Genomic DNA, 13035 nt, shown 5'->3' on the forward strand with positions numbered 1-13035 from the left:
GAGGCTGCTGGAAAGAGTGCAGCCAAATTTATAAAGGACTTTAAGTGAAAGAGTAGGACTATTTAGCTTCTCAACAACTCAACTGTTTAGCACCCAACTTTGAAATGGATTAAAATTACCTATTAAATTTTCTGAAATTGAAATAATAAAATTAGTAGCTGGTAGTATTAGTAATATGATAAGCAAAAAAATTAATATAACCCACTCTGCATCTCTCTATAATCCTATCTAATAAAGAGGGAATATGCTAATTGACCCTCATGCCGTTGCAAAGATGGCAGCGCCCAGTCCCCTCAGCCCCACCAGGGCGCCTGCCTCCAGAGTCCCCCAGTCCTCTCAGCCTCCCAGACGCCCAGGGCTGGCCTGAGGCACAGGCAAGTCTCAGATGGCGGCTACTTAGCCGCCCAGGGCCGCCCAAGGCTCAGGTAACCAGGGCCAGCCGAGGCTTGCGCTGCTGGCAGTGGCAGCAGCAGAGGTGTGATGGGGCGTTGCCTTCCCCTGATCACCTGGTCGCCTCCTGCCCCTGAGGGCTCCCGGACTGTGAGAGGGGGCAGGCCGCCTGAGGGACACCCCCCCCTCCAATGCATGAATTTTCATGCACTGAGCCTCTAGTATTTTCATAATGTTTTAAGGAATTGTTATTCTGCTTTGATGTTATTAAATACTATCAAATCTATCCTGTGAAAAAAAGTTTGAATTGATATTTGTAGGCTGATTTTCTCTAACCATCTAAAGAGTTTTAATAGTCAATTCTGAGGCAAAGCAAATAACAGATACATACATTCATCCATACATAAATCTGTAGCTATTTACACAGTAACAAATCATTTTAATGCTTTCAAAATTGAACACAGATTGTTTCCAGAATATGTCCTTTTAATGCCTGACTTCTTGGATTAGTATTACCTTTAATTAAAGCCAAATTATTGCCTCTGAAGAAGTAAAACTAAATTTTTTCCCATTTGTCACAATAAGGAATAGTTAGTTGTCCATTATAAAAATGCTTCAATGTTTAATTTAGTAAAACTGTTTGATTTTGCTTTATGCAAATTACCCTGCAAATGTGAGACTTAATCATTTTTTAAATTAAGTAAGTTAAATTACCAAAGGAATTTAAAAGTGTTACCTTTAATAAAAATAGTCAATATATACTTTGTTTAGTTTCTGTATACTCAAGTTTTCTTAAATGGGGACTCTTATAGTCTGCATACAGGGTGGGGCAAAAGTAGGTTTACAGTTGTGAGTACATGAAATGAAGTTTATTTCTATATTATTATTAATCAATTAGTAGAGGCTGGAGCACAAAATTCATGCACTGGGGGGTGGGGGTCCCCTTTGCCTGCCTGCAGCGGAGGCGGGAGAGTCTCCTGCCACCGCTGGTGTACTCACTAGCCGTGAGCCCAGCTTCTGGCTGAGTGGCGCTCCCCCTGTGGGAGCACACTTACCACCAGGGGGCAGCTCCTGCATTGAGCGTTTGCCCCCTGATGGTCAGTGTGTGTCATAGCAACCGGTTGTTCCACTGTTCGGTCGATTTGCATGTTAACCTTTTATTATATAGGAGGATTGTATAACTTTCTATATGAACAACTGTTAACCCTTTGTCCCACCCTGTATTGTCAAGCAAACTGTCTAGAACCCAAAATGGCAGACAGATTTCTCCTCAAATGGCAACTCTGTAAAGGAAAATGGTGGCAGCTTGGACCTATGAGGTGAAGAAAAGTGAAGTCAAGTCACAGCTGGCTGGGAAAAAAAGAGTCAAAGATCTGCCAGGTGTGAAATGCCTGTCTATTAGGATCTTATCAATTAGGTGCAAAATGCTTCAGGTGTGAAGATAATTAGCATACGCCCTAGAACAGTGGTTCTCAACCTTGGCTGCACATTAGAATCACCTGGGAATCTTTTTAAAATCCTGATTTCTGGGCCTCATCCTCCGGAAATTCTGTTTCTTTGTTAAAAGAAATGAGAATTTGTTAACATGCAAATCAACCAAACAGTTTCTTTGTTAAAAGAAACATAATTTCTGGAAGATGAGGCCCAGAAATCAGGATTTTAAAAAGATTCCCAGGTGATTCTAATGTGCAGCCAAGATTGAGAACCACTGCCCCAGAAGCTCCTCAGAGTGAAGTTTCTCACTTAATAGGGCCCATTATCTAATAATTCTATTTTATCTAGAAACTAACATGTCCACTAATCAATTTCACACTTCTCCACTGAGGCTGCCAAAAGTTTCCTTTTAGTTAAAAAAGGCTAAAGACAATGCTTTTTGTAATGTCATCACCAACTGAGAAAGTTGGTCTCACATACAGAATCTTATCATGCCACCTTTCAAGTATAAAGATTTACTACCATTTGTTTGAAATGCAAAGTCTTCAATGCCAGTAGGGGTATTATTCCCCATAACTCAAAAAAGATTCAATAACTAACTTTGAATTCTAAAATAAATAATATTTCTCTAACTCTATTTTTTCATTTTCATTTGCTACAAACATCAATCTCCTCTCTGTTTCTAATGGACCTTGAAATTAATTTCTTTCCTAAATTTATTTATATCATTAGTACCAGCACAATTCTAGTATTTAGGTATCTTAATTACTGCTAAGAAGCCAGCAGAGGGAGCCCTAGGAAATGCTCTCTTGACCCTAATACACTTACAGGAAATTTCCTACTTTTCATAGCATGGAAAATAAGATCTACAACACAGCAAATGAAACATCCACACAGGTAAATTTCTCTGGCAATATTATTCATTGATAAGAATCACTTAGCCATCTAATCTCTCAAACACAGATTCCCACTTCAATACATTTTGTCCCCTATGAGATCTGATTATTTATCGTGTTTCCTTCAAACCATCTTAATTAAATATGTACACATACATAAACACACACGGTTATGCAGGCTACTTAGCACTTATTATTGGGCCAAATATCACAAATTTAAGATGAAGAGGTTAAATTTAAATAATTAAGATTTTGCAAGATTTAAAAAAAAATGTACCGTGAGTCCTGGCTGGTTTGGCTCAGTGGATAGAGTGTCAGCTTGCATACTAAAGGGTCCCAGGTTCGGTTCTGGTCAAGGGCACATGCCTGGGTTAGGGGCTCGATCCCCAGTAGGGGGCGTGCAGGAGGCAGCCAATCAATGATTCTCTCTCATCATTGATGTTTCTCTCTCCTTTTCCCTTCCTCTTTGAAATCAATAAGAATATATACTCTGGGGGAAAAATGTACAGTGAAAAGATAATAGAATTTTAGAGGTAGACTGACTTGGTTTTGAGGCATGGTTTTGCCTACTTTTTAGTAGTGTAAGCTGAGGAAAGTTTATCTTTATGGGCTTCAGTTTTCTCATCTGCAAGTAAGGGATAATGTCATCTACTTTACAAGAATATTGTAGTGACTGAATGAGTGTAAGTTTATGAAATGCTTAGCTAAGTCTCTGACATATGACAGGAGTCCTACAAATCTGAAGCTATTCTTTTTAACTTTTTAGTCACCACCTGAGGGCAAATCTTTATAACCAACTAATCCTGGACACTACATTTCTTTTCTAACCATGTATTAATTATCTCTCACCCATTAAAAAACACAAAATGTTAGCCTGCTAGGAAGGGAAGAGAAATAACTTTTTAAATGTTGTTTCTCAAAAATCAACTCTGGATGGATGATGGATCTAAAGATCAAAGGTAAAACAAAAACACTTTTAGAGAAAAACACAGAATATCTTCGAGATCTTCAAGTATGAAGCCTTCTTAAATGGGACACAAAAAAGTACTAACTATAAACTCAAAAAATTGATAAGCTAAATTATACTAAAACTACAAACTTCTGCTAGTCAAAAGATAATTAAGTAGAAAATACACATTCAACAAAGGACAAATTTAGAATACTGCAAATCATTAAGAAAGATAGACAATAAAACCACAATGAGATACCATTTCATATCTACAAGAATGGCTAACATAAAAAAGACAATAATGAGGCTGGACAATAAATAATGTGGAGAAACTGGAACCCGCATACATTGATGGTGGAAATGTAAAATGGTGCAGCCACTGTGTAAAAGTTTGGCAATTCCTCAAAATGCTAAACACAGTAATCATATGACCCAGCAATTCCACTCCTAGATATATAACCAAAAGAAATGAAAACATGTCCATGTAAAACTTGTACACAAATTTCATAGCTGCATTATTCATAAAAGCCAGAAAATGGAAACTCAGCTGATATTCCTCAGCTAAAGAACAGATAAACAAATTGAGGAATACCCATAAAATGGAATATAACTTGGCAATAAAAAGGAACCAAGTATTGACAGATGTTACAACATGAATGAACCTTGAAAGCATTATACTAAGTGAAAGAAGCCAGTCATAAAAACCATATATTGTATGATGCCATTGAAATATCCAGAAAAGGCAAATCCATAGAAAAATAAAGTTGATTCGCGGCTGCCAAGGGCTGAGAGTAGGAAGGAGGGAGAGTAACTGCTAATAGGAAGAAAGTTTCTTTCTCAGGTGATAAAAAGGTTCTGGAATTAGATACTAGTGATGGTTGTACAACTCTGTGAATATACTACAAAAACCACTCAACTGTATTTAATGGCATATAAATTAAATCTCAATAAAGCTGCTAAAAATGGAGAAAACATTTTAGCAGACACTAAACAAAAGAGGATACAAAGTGGCTAATAAACATGAAAATGTGCTCAACTTCAATAGTCATCAAGGAAATGCAAATTAAAACCACAATGCCATACCACTACACACCTATCAGAATGGTCAAAATAAAAAAAGATGGAAAATACTAAGTATTAATGAGGATATGGAACAATCAGAAACCTGATGGTGGGAATGTTAAATTAGTCAATGACTTGGCAATATCCATTAATACTGAAATATGCACACCTTTGACCAAAAATTCCACTCTTTAGTATATCCAATAGAAATGGGTATACATGTTCTCCAATACATACAGTATAATGGTTCACAGCAGTACTATCTGTAACAGCGCCAAACTAAACAGCAGAATAGATAATTTTTGGTATATGCAGCAGAATTAAGCTTTTGACTTTCTCACCTCACTTTCTGATCCTCAATCATTAGAAAGTTTTATCAGATTTAGCCTGAATCTGTGTACAGATCGAATAGTTCTATACTGGTTGCTTTCCAGGGAAACATCCATCTCGTCTCCTGGGATCAAAAGTATAACACTGTATACTAGATTAGGGGCCCGGTGCACAAAAATTCGTGCACTGGAGGGGGGGGGTCCCTCAGCCCGGCCTGTCCCCTCTCACAGTCCAGGAGCCCTCAGGGGATGTCCTAAGCCGCAGTCTGGCCTCCCTCTTTGGGAGGCGACTGGGCAGATCAGGGAAAGGCGTTGCCCCCATCACCCCACTGCTGCTGCCACGGCCAGCCCTCCTCGGCCCTTGCAGCCGAGGCTTTGTCTGGAAGGACATTCGGAAGACATCCGGTCTATTTAGCATATTACCCCATATTAGTATAGATCTGGGTCATATCTTGACTTGAGGGAGAGAGGGACAGCAGGGTTGAAGGGAAGAAGAGTTTGGGGGAGGCGGGAGAAGGGGCGGCAGTACTCTCCTAACTGCATTAGTTTATTTATAAGGAATACAGAACTGCTACCTTAAAGTAACAAAGGAAATTACAAGGCTACTTTCAGAACATGGATATTACCATGCTAGGTATTTTATAAGGTGATGTTCAAAAATACAATTACCCAAATTTCTGGCTGGTATATGAATTACCTTAAGTTTTCTAACCATGGAGATGTTTCCATAAAACTGGCTCAGTGGAATGTGTCTTCTCTGCACCATCAATTGCTTCCTCCCACATAAAAGGTAGGTAAATCCCTTTGAAGGACTTTCTGTCTACACCATCATCTTCTCTAGCTCTCAATTTAATGTTAACACTCTCACTTCTGCACTGTTTTTAAAAACCGTAGAGATGTTAAAAAAGACTATAAAAATAAAACAATCAAGTAACACCTAAATGAGGATTCATTTAAACTAGACACATAAAATGATAGGAAAAGATTTGGAAATGTGATGTAATAAAAATAAACTCTAAACCTTTCAGAGTTATAAAAGATACACTTTTGGAGTCAATGAGCTCTTCCACATCTGAAAAGGACCAGTTTCCCAATTTGGGACTTGACACAAAAGTGTAGTAAATAATTTTTTAGTAGACTAAAAGAGTTCAAGCCTCCCTGCTAAAACATTATTCTCAACTAGAGGCCTGATGCATGAAATTTGTGCAAGAGTAGGCCTTCCGTCCCCCAGCTGCCGGCACCGGCTTCCCTACGGCACCCAGGGCCCGGGCTTCCCTTGCAGCCCCGGCTTCATCTAAAGTACATCCAGTCTAATTAGCATATTACGCTTTTATTATTACAGATGTTCTACCAAAGTAACTCAAAGAGCACATTCTCCTGACACTCAACCCATGATGTAACTTGTAACATATAAAGCAATTTGAAATAAAATTCTAATAGTAACTAAAAGGAAATAAAAACCCATTATTACATAGCAGCTTCCTAGAAAAAAAATCCATATAATTAGTAAAAAGATGTCAAAAGTAAAGTTTGCTCCAAAAGAATAAAAAACTCTGACAACCTGTCGCCTCATTTTATACTATTCAATGTTTATATAATTAGACAATATTAAAATTCAATAATTTGGGAAAATGTACATTTTAAGTGAAATCAAAGGTAGGATTTAAGGTTGTAGATATGTACTTATAACAACAAAAGAATAGAAAACTTAAATGCCCAACATCAGAAGGTGCTGTTTAACCCAACTATTGTACAAGAGACTACTCTGAAGCTAAGTGAAACAAGAGGCAGAGCTATGTGCTGCTATGGAAAGATTGCCAAGATGGGTTATCAAATGAGAAGACCAAGGTAACAGTCTGATGCCAACAGTTATAAAAGGGTTGGGGGGGGGGGGAGAATAAAAGGGAGGGTGTAGCAAACATTATCTATAGCCCTGGCCGGTTGTGCTTAGAGGTTGTGGGTTTGTTTCCTGGTCAAGGACATATATCTGGTTTGCAGGTTCAATCTCAGACCCTGGTCCTGGTTGAGGTGCGTGAGGCAGAATCGATGTGTCTCTCTCATAGTGATCTTTCTTTCTCTCTCTCCCTCTCTTCCACTCTTTAAAAAGCAATGGAGCCCAGCTAGTGTGACTAAGTGGTTGAGCTTCAACTGTGCTGGGCTGCATGTCTGGCGCTTTGGCCAAACGGGTCATGCTGTGCTGTCTGTTCCTAAAACACATAAATAGGAAGGTACTGACATCAGGCCAGGCCTTGAGATACGGTCTCATGGCCCCTTCCCGGCACGCAGGCCTTCTTTCTCAGAAGGCCCGGAAGTCTCATTCCAAATTTGGGAGACAAAAGACTGGAAAAAGTATAAGTAAAGAGAGTTTCCTCCATATTGGGGGACCCAGCATTTGAAAGACACATTTTCTCTGGGCCTCCACAAAATTTAATAATAAAATGTAACTCCTGTGGTCATCGCTGCAGTTCAGCCTCTGCTTCGGCAGGGTGCTGTAATTGTAGTTGCTGGCCATTGAAGTTGGCGCTGCAGTTCGGCCTTTGCTTTGGCAGGGTGCTGTAACTGTAGTCAGCTGGCCAGCTTAATAAAGGCTTTTAACTTTAAATTCTGAGTCGGTGGTCTATCTCGCTGAGTGAACCCATAACACAACCTCCGAACCAGGAGGTCATAGTTCCATTCCGGGTCAGGCACGTGCTCTGGGTTTTGGGTTCCTTCCCCAGTGGAGGGGGTGGGGGGGACACACAGGGGGCAGCCGATCAATGATTCTCTCTCATCATTGATGTTTCTCTCTCCCTCTCTGAAATAAATAAAAATATATTAAACAAACAAACAAACAAAATCAATGGGAAAACATCCTCAGGTGAGGATTAGCAACAACAACAAAAAAGATATGAAGAAATTATTTATGATGGTTACTTCCAAGACAGGGAGTGGGGGCATAAAATAGGATCAAACATGAAAATACATAAATACATAAAACATAAAGAGTAAAGTACACTATTCAAAGCAGAAAATTTGGAAACATTTTAAGGTTGTCCCTAAAGATTTTTTTTAAAAGAAGAATCTAACAATGACTATGGAAAAATGGAAAAACTATATATAAAGTTCAATCTGAACTGTAGGAACTTTAAAGTAATAATAATAAAATTAGTATTTCAAAACCCAGTCATATAAGTTTTTATTACTAACAAGGAAATGGCCAGGAATTAATGAAAACTTCTAATTTAATCATTCTAGGCCTTGTTGAACACTGGTGATTTTATTCCAGGGTTAACCTGCCATATATACTCTGGTTTACAAGCTCAGTAATCCAGTGGTGGAATATACTGCAGTACATTTAAGCAATAGCAAATGAAAGGATTTTTTACAGAGAGGAAGGGAGAGGAATAGAGAGTTAGAAACATCGATGGGAGAGAAACATTCATCAGCTGCTGCCTCCTGCACACCTCCTACTGGGGATGTGCCTGCAACTCAGGTACATGCCCTTGATGGGAATCAAACCTGGGACTTTTCAGTCCGCAGGCCTACGCTCTATCCACTGAGCCAAACTGGTCAGAGCAAGGAAGATCTTTTTATATGTTGGGATTTAACACAATACTTGCCACTTTGAAAACAAAGATAAGAAAACCAATTACAGAATCAGGGGCAGAGCAGGTTACATACTCAGATACATTTAAAGAATTCTCTGCCTGGTCAAAGTGGCTCAGATGGTTGAGCACAGTATTGTGCACCAAAAGGTTGCTGGTTTGATTCCTGGTCAGAGCACATACTGTACCTAGGTTTCAGGTTCAATCCCTGGTGGTTGGAGCAAGTACACAAGGCAATTGATTAGTTTCTCTCTCATATGAATGTTTCTCTCACTCTCTCTTTCTCCCTTCTTCTAAGTTATGTCGTTGGGTGAGGATTTAAAAAAAATATTATCCTAAATTAGATGATGATGATGATGATGATGATTTTAAAGCTCTCTCTTATAAAACTCGAATAAGAATTTCTTCATCTTTTGCAACATTTATGCTCCAGATGCAGATAGAAAACAAAGGTTGTCCCTAGTGCTTTTAAAAATCAGATTTATAGATTAATAACATCTGAACTATAGAATATGTATGTGTGCCGATTTACTGAGGTGCAACTATGTGAAGAAAATACACTTTAACTTGTTTTATGGCAAATGAAGTTATTAACAGAAGTCACGGAATTGGAATCCTTTTGATGTTTACAACTTTCTAAGAGACTTTTTAAACTCATTAACACTGTGTTTTCCTGATTGCACCTACTAAAAAATACCACGAATCCCCAAGGATTCATGGGTACAATCAGTCATTGGATAATACTGAATAACACAGCCAAGAGCAGAGAACTCGAAATCAAACCAGACAACGGAGAGAAAAGTACTGCCGCTAACTTGCACTTCGCACCTGGAACCTGACACTTCTTCCATTTCCCCTCTTTCTGCAGTACTTGGGGGTTGGCGTAACTGAAGGGAAGGGAAGGTAAGATGGTTTATTAACAGATTCTCTTTATTGTGCTGCGAAAATCGTTTCCCAGCCAGTGTGTGGCTTCAGGGGGGATTCTTAGTACAGCGGAGAGACAACAGGCGATAATCTGAGGATCAGAAAGGGGACTGATCACAGCCCTATCGCACAGGTATGGGGGTACCCGAGGAGGGTGTCTGCCTAAAACACGGGGCGTAGGCCCGACAGAGATGCTGGGAACACCAGGAAGTGCACTGTCGCACGTTCGGGGAAAAGGCTCTTGCCGGCGAGGAGCCAGCATCTGGCGGTGCTCTACCGCACCCCGAAACGGCGCTGCACTCGGGGCCACGCTGCGGACGATCGCGCTGCCGCACGCATGTGTCACGGCGCCCGGCCCTCCAGGCTCCTTGCAGACCAGCCCCTCGCGGGGAGGGCGGCAGGCGCTGTTCGCGCCGGGCGGTCCATGAAGGAGCAGGGGCTTGTCTAACGCCTTGGGCGCTGCGGCTCCCTGCAGCCGGGGACGGAGGCTGCTTGGCTGCGTTGGCCTGGATGCTTCAACGTCCCCCGCTCTCCTTGACCCCTTTCTCCACGGAGGCTCTACACCTCCAATCTCCACCACGCCCCGAGCAGCCCCAGGAAGGACAGGACGGAAGTTCCCCCGGCCAGGAAACGTGGGAGAGGAGGACGGGAAAGGTCCGGAGCGACGCCGGAGCGGGAGAGCCACTGTCAAATCCGAGTGTACACACTGAAGCGCGTCAAACCGGCTCCTAGGACCTAGGCCATTTCCTTCTGTTTGCCTTCCTGGCCCTGGCGGACATTCAGGCGGCGCCGAGGGGAACGAGCACCTGCCGTCGCATCCTCCGCCTCCGGTCGGCGGGTGCCGGGCGTGCTCTCCTCGGAAAACTCCAAAGGTACCTCCGCCATCACCTCTCGGCAGAGTCTGCCCCCACGCCTCGGAGGAACTAACTTGGGACGCTAAGAATTCAGGGGGAGGGGACGCGGGATGTCGTGCGGAGGAAAAGCAGCCAAGTTTGTTCCCCGGCGAAGTCGCCGGAGGCCGTCCCCGCTCCAGCCCGCCCTCCCACGGCGGGGGGCCCGGGCCCCGGGGTTGCGGGCCGGCGGGACGCGAGTGCACTCTAGACCCGGCCTCGGCTCCGCAGCGGCCGCGGCCGCCGCTCCTTCCTGAGGTCGGGCCTGCCAGCTTCGGGAAAGGCCCGCCTCCTCCAGCCCGCTGCTCCCGGGCCGCCGTCGGACCTCTTACCCGCAGGACGTGGTAACCTTCCGTGCCGCCTCCGGGAATCTCGACGCTCTGCGAAGCGCCCATGGCGGCGGGCGATCCGTGGCCGGGTCGGGCTCCGCGCTGTTCCCCGCCCCCAGCCAACCGCCCTCTCGGCTCCTCCGCTGAACACTTGGGACGTGGCACTCACTGCCGACGGAGAGCCGGGCCGCACTGCCCGCCGGGAGATCGTCTCCGCGGCAGCCGGGGCCGCAGCGCCGCCGCCGACAGCGCCACCTGCCGCGAGCTCCCGGAACTGTCTGAGCGTGCGCAGGTGGGGTGGGCGGGCCGGAGAAGGAGAGCGGGGCGAGGCCTCCTCGTGCTCGCGAGAGAGCGGACGTGCCGTTCGTCCTGCCTGGGAAGCTGGCTACGGGACCCCGGGTGGGACAAGATTCATCTCCAGAAGGATTCTTGCCCGCAAGTACGGCTGCTGGGCAGCAGCTCCTCGTGTGGCGGAGACAGGAGGAAGGCTGCTGGGAAGAATAGGGGCGAATGCAGCGCCCTGCTTCCTCGCCATTCCCTGTCTTGCCCCAGGTTGGGCGGAGGAGGGTGACAGTGGCTCTCCGTAGACCGAATACCGCGTCGGCTCGGCTCAGCTCAGCTCAGTTGTATAAAGGGAAACGTGCCATTTGTCAAACGGCTGTCCCCGAGTCATGGAGGGCCCCCCAAGTACTTTTTTTCTTTGTTTGTTTGCCTTCCCTAATGGTGAGAAGAAGATCAGCACAGTTGGATGTCCTTTGCGTTCCACCGCCTGCGGCTGGGTTCCCCATTCCTCTTCCTTTCCGTGGCCAAGTCCTATTCACGCGTCCTACTCCATGTGAAAACCCCCGTTGCCCAGGGGTCAGTTGGACCATCACCAGTGGTGTGTTCTGATGAGAAGCAATGTGAAGTACATATTCCAGCCCAAAATGTTTGACTTGCTTCCATCACATCTTCAGTGAGCGCTTCTAGTTTGCACGAATAGCGAGGATAGAGCCACGAGTAAAATAACATCACAAGGAAGCGACCAGGCAAATAGAGGAGGTGGACTGTTCTTCAGAACAGCTGGCCAGTGCTTTTCACCAAGTTAGAATAATAAGAGAGGGACTATACTGGATTAAAGGATATGTGAAGGCGCCTTGGCTGGGTGGCTCAGTTGGTTGGGGCCTCCTGTACACCAAAAGGTTGTGGGTTCAATTCCCGGTCAGGGCACATACCTAGGTTTGATCCTGGGTTGGTCAGGGTGCATACGGGAGGCAACTGATGGATGTTTCCCTCTCCCCTCCCCCTTTCCTTTTTCTCTAAAAATCAAGAAAAAAAAAAATCTCGGGGGAAGATTAAAAAAAGAAGAAGAAGATACATGAAGGACATAACCAGGAGATGCAAAGTAAAATCTTGAATCGGACTAATTTGGAGAAATTAGGTGTAAAGGACATTTTTGGCTTAATTGGGAAAATTTGAATATGTACTGAGTAGTAGGGGGAAAAAGGCATTTATTGACATGGAAAAGTGGAAGGTATTGACTGGACAGAAGGTCTCTAAACAATATGAAAGCCTTTTTAAAAAACTAAATGCATATAAATACATATGTATGTATATTAAAATGTGGAAGGATATGAACCACGGGTTGCAGTGGTGATCTCTGGGTGGTGACAGAGGTAACTTATTTTTAGTTTTGCCTGGTTCTGTGTTCTATAATGCCCATGGGCTGCTTCTGTAACAATAAAATATTATTTAAATTTAAACATAAAAGTCTATTTAACTTTCTTTGCTGTCAATAAACAAATACCAGGTTTTTAGGACACCTACTAAATACATAAATACACACATGAAATATCCAGTTATTAGGCTCCTGAAGAACAGGGCCTGCAGTGGAATCAGCTCGGTGTTCTTTTTTATTTTTTTTTTAACTATATTTTATTGATTTTTCGCAGAGAGGAAGGGAGAGAGATAGAGAGTTGGAAACATCGATGAGAGTGAAACATCGGTCAGCCGCCTCCTGCACACCCCCCACTGGGGATGTGCCCGCAACCAAGGTACATGCCCCTGACCGGAATCGAACCTGGGACCCTTGAGTCCGCAGGCCTATGCTCTATCCACTGAGCCAAACCGGTTTCGGCAGCTCTGTGTTCTTAATACTTAGTAGAGTGCCTGGCAGCTAATTCAACAAGTTAATTTAATGCACAGGAATAAATATAAGAACTAGATTTGATGGTAATGTTTTGTTCTGCTTGGCAATTGTAGTCCTCTT

At 43.4% G+C, this 13035-nt stretch overlaps 1 protein-coding gene across 1 annotated transcript in view; it reads right to left on the bottom strand.

Moving 5' to 3' along the window:
- Window positions 1-11004, bottom strand: part of GORASP2 (golgi reassembly stacking protein 2) — a 35606-nt gene extending 24602 nt beyond the window's left edge. The window contains exon 1 of the mRNA XM_059704136.1: window positions 10791-11004. Coding sequence (XP_059560119.1) covers window positions 10791-10853 — 63 coding nt within the window. The 5' untranslated portion in view covers window positions 10854-11004. The remainder of the gene's footprint in view (window positions 1-10790) is intronic.
- Between the last annotated feature and the right edge of the window lie 2031 nt (window positions 11005-13035).

The sequence above is a fragment of the Myotis daubentonii genome, chromosome 7 (assembly GCF_963259705.1).
Source record: "Myotis daubentonii chromosome 7, mMyoDau2.1, whole genome shotgun sequence".
Classification (NCBI taxonomy): domain Eukaryota; kingdom Metazoa; phylum Chordata; class Mammalia; order Chiroptera; family Vespertilionidae; genus Myotis; species Myotis daubentonii.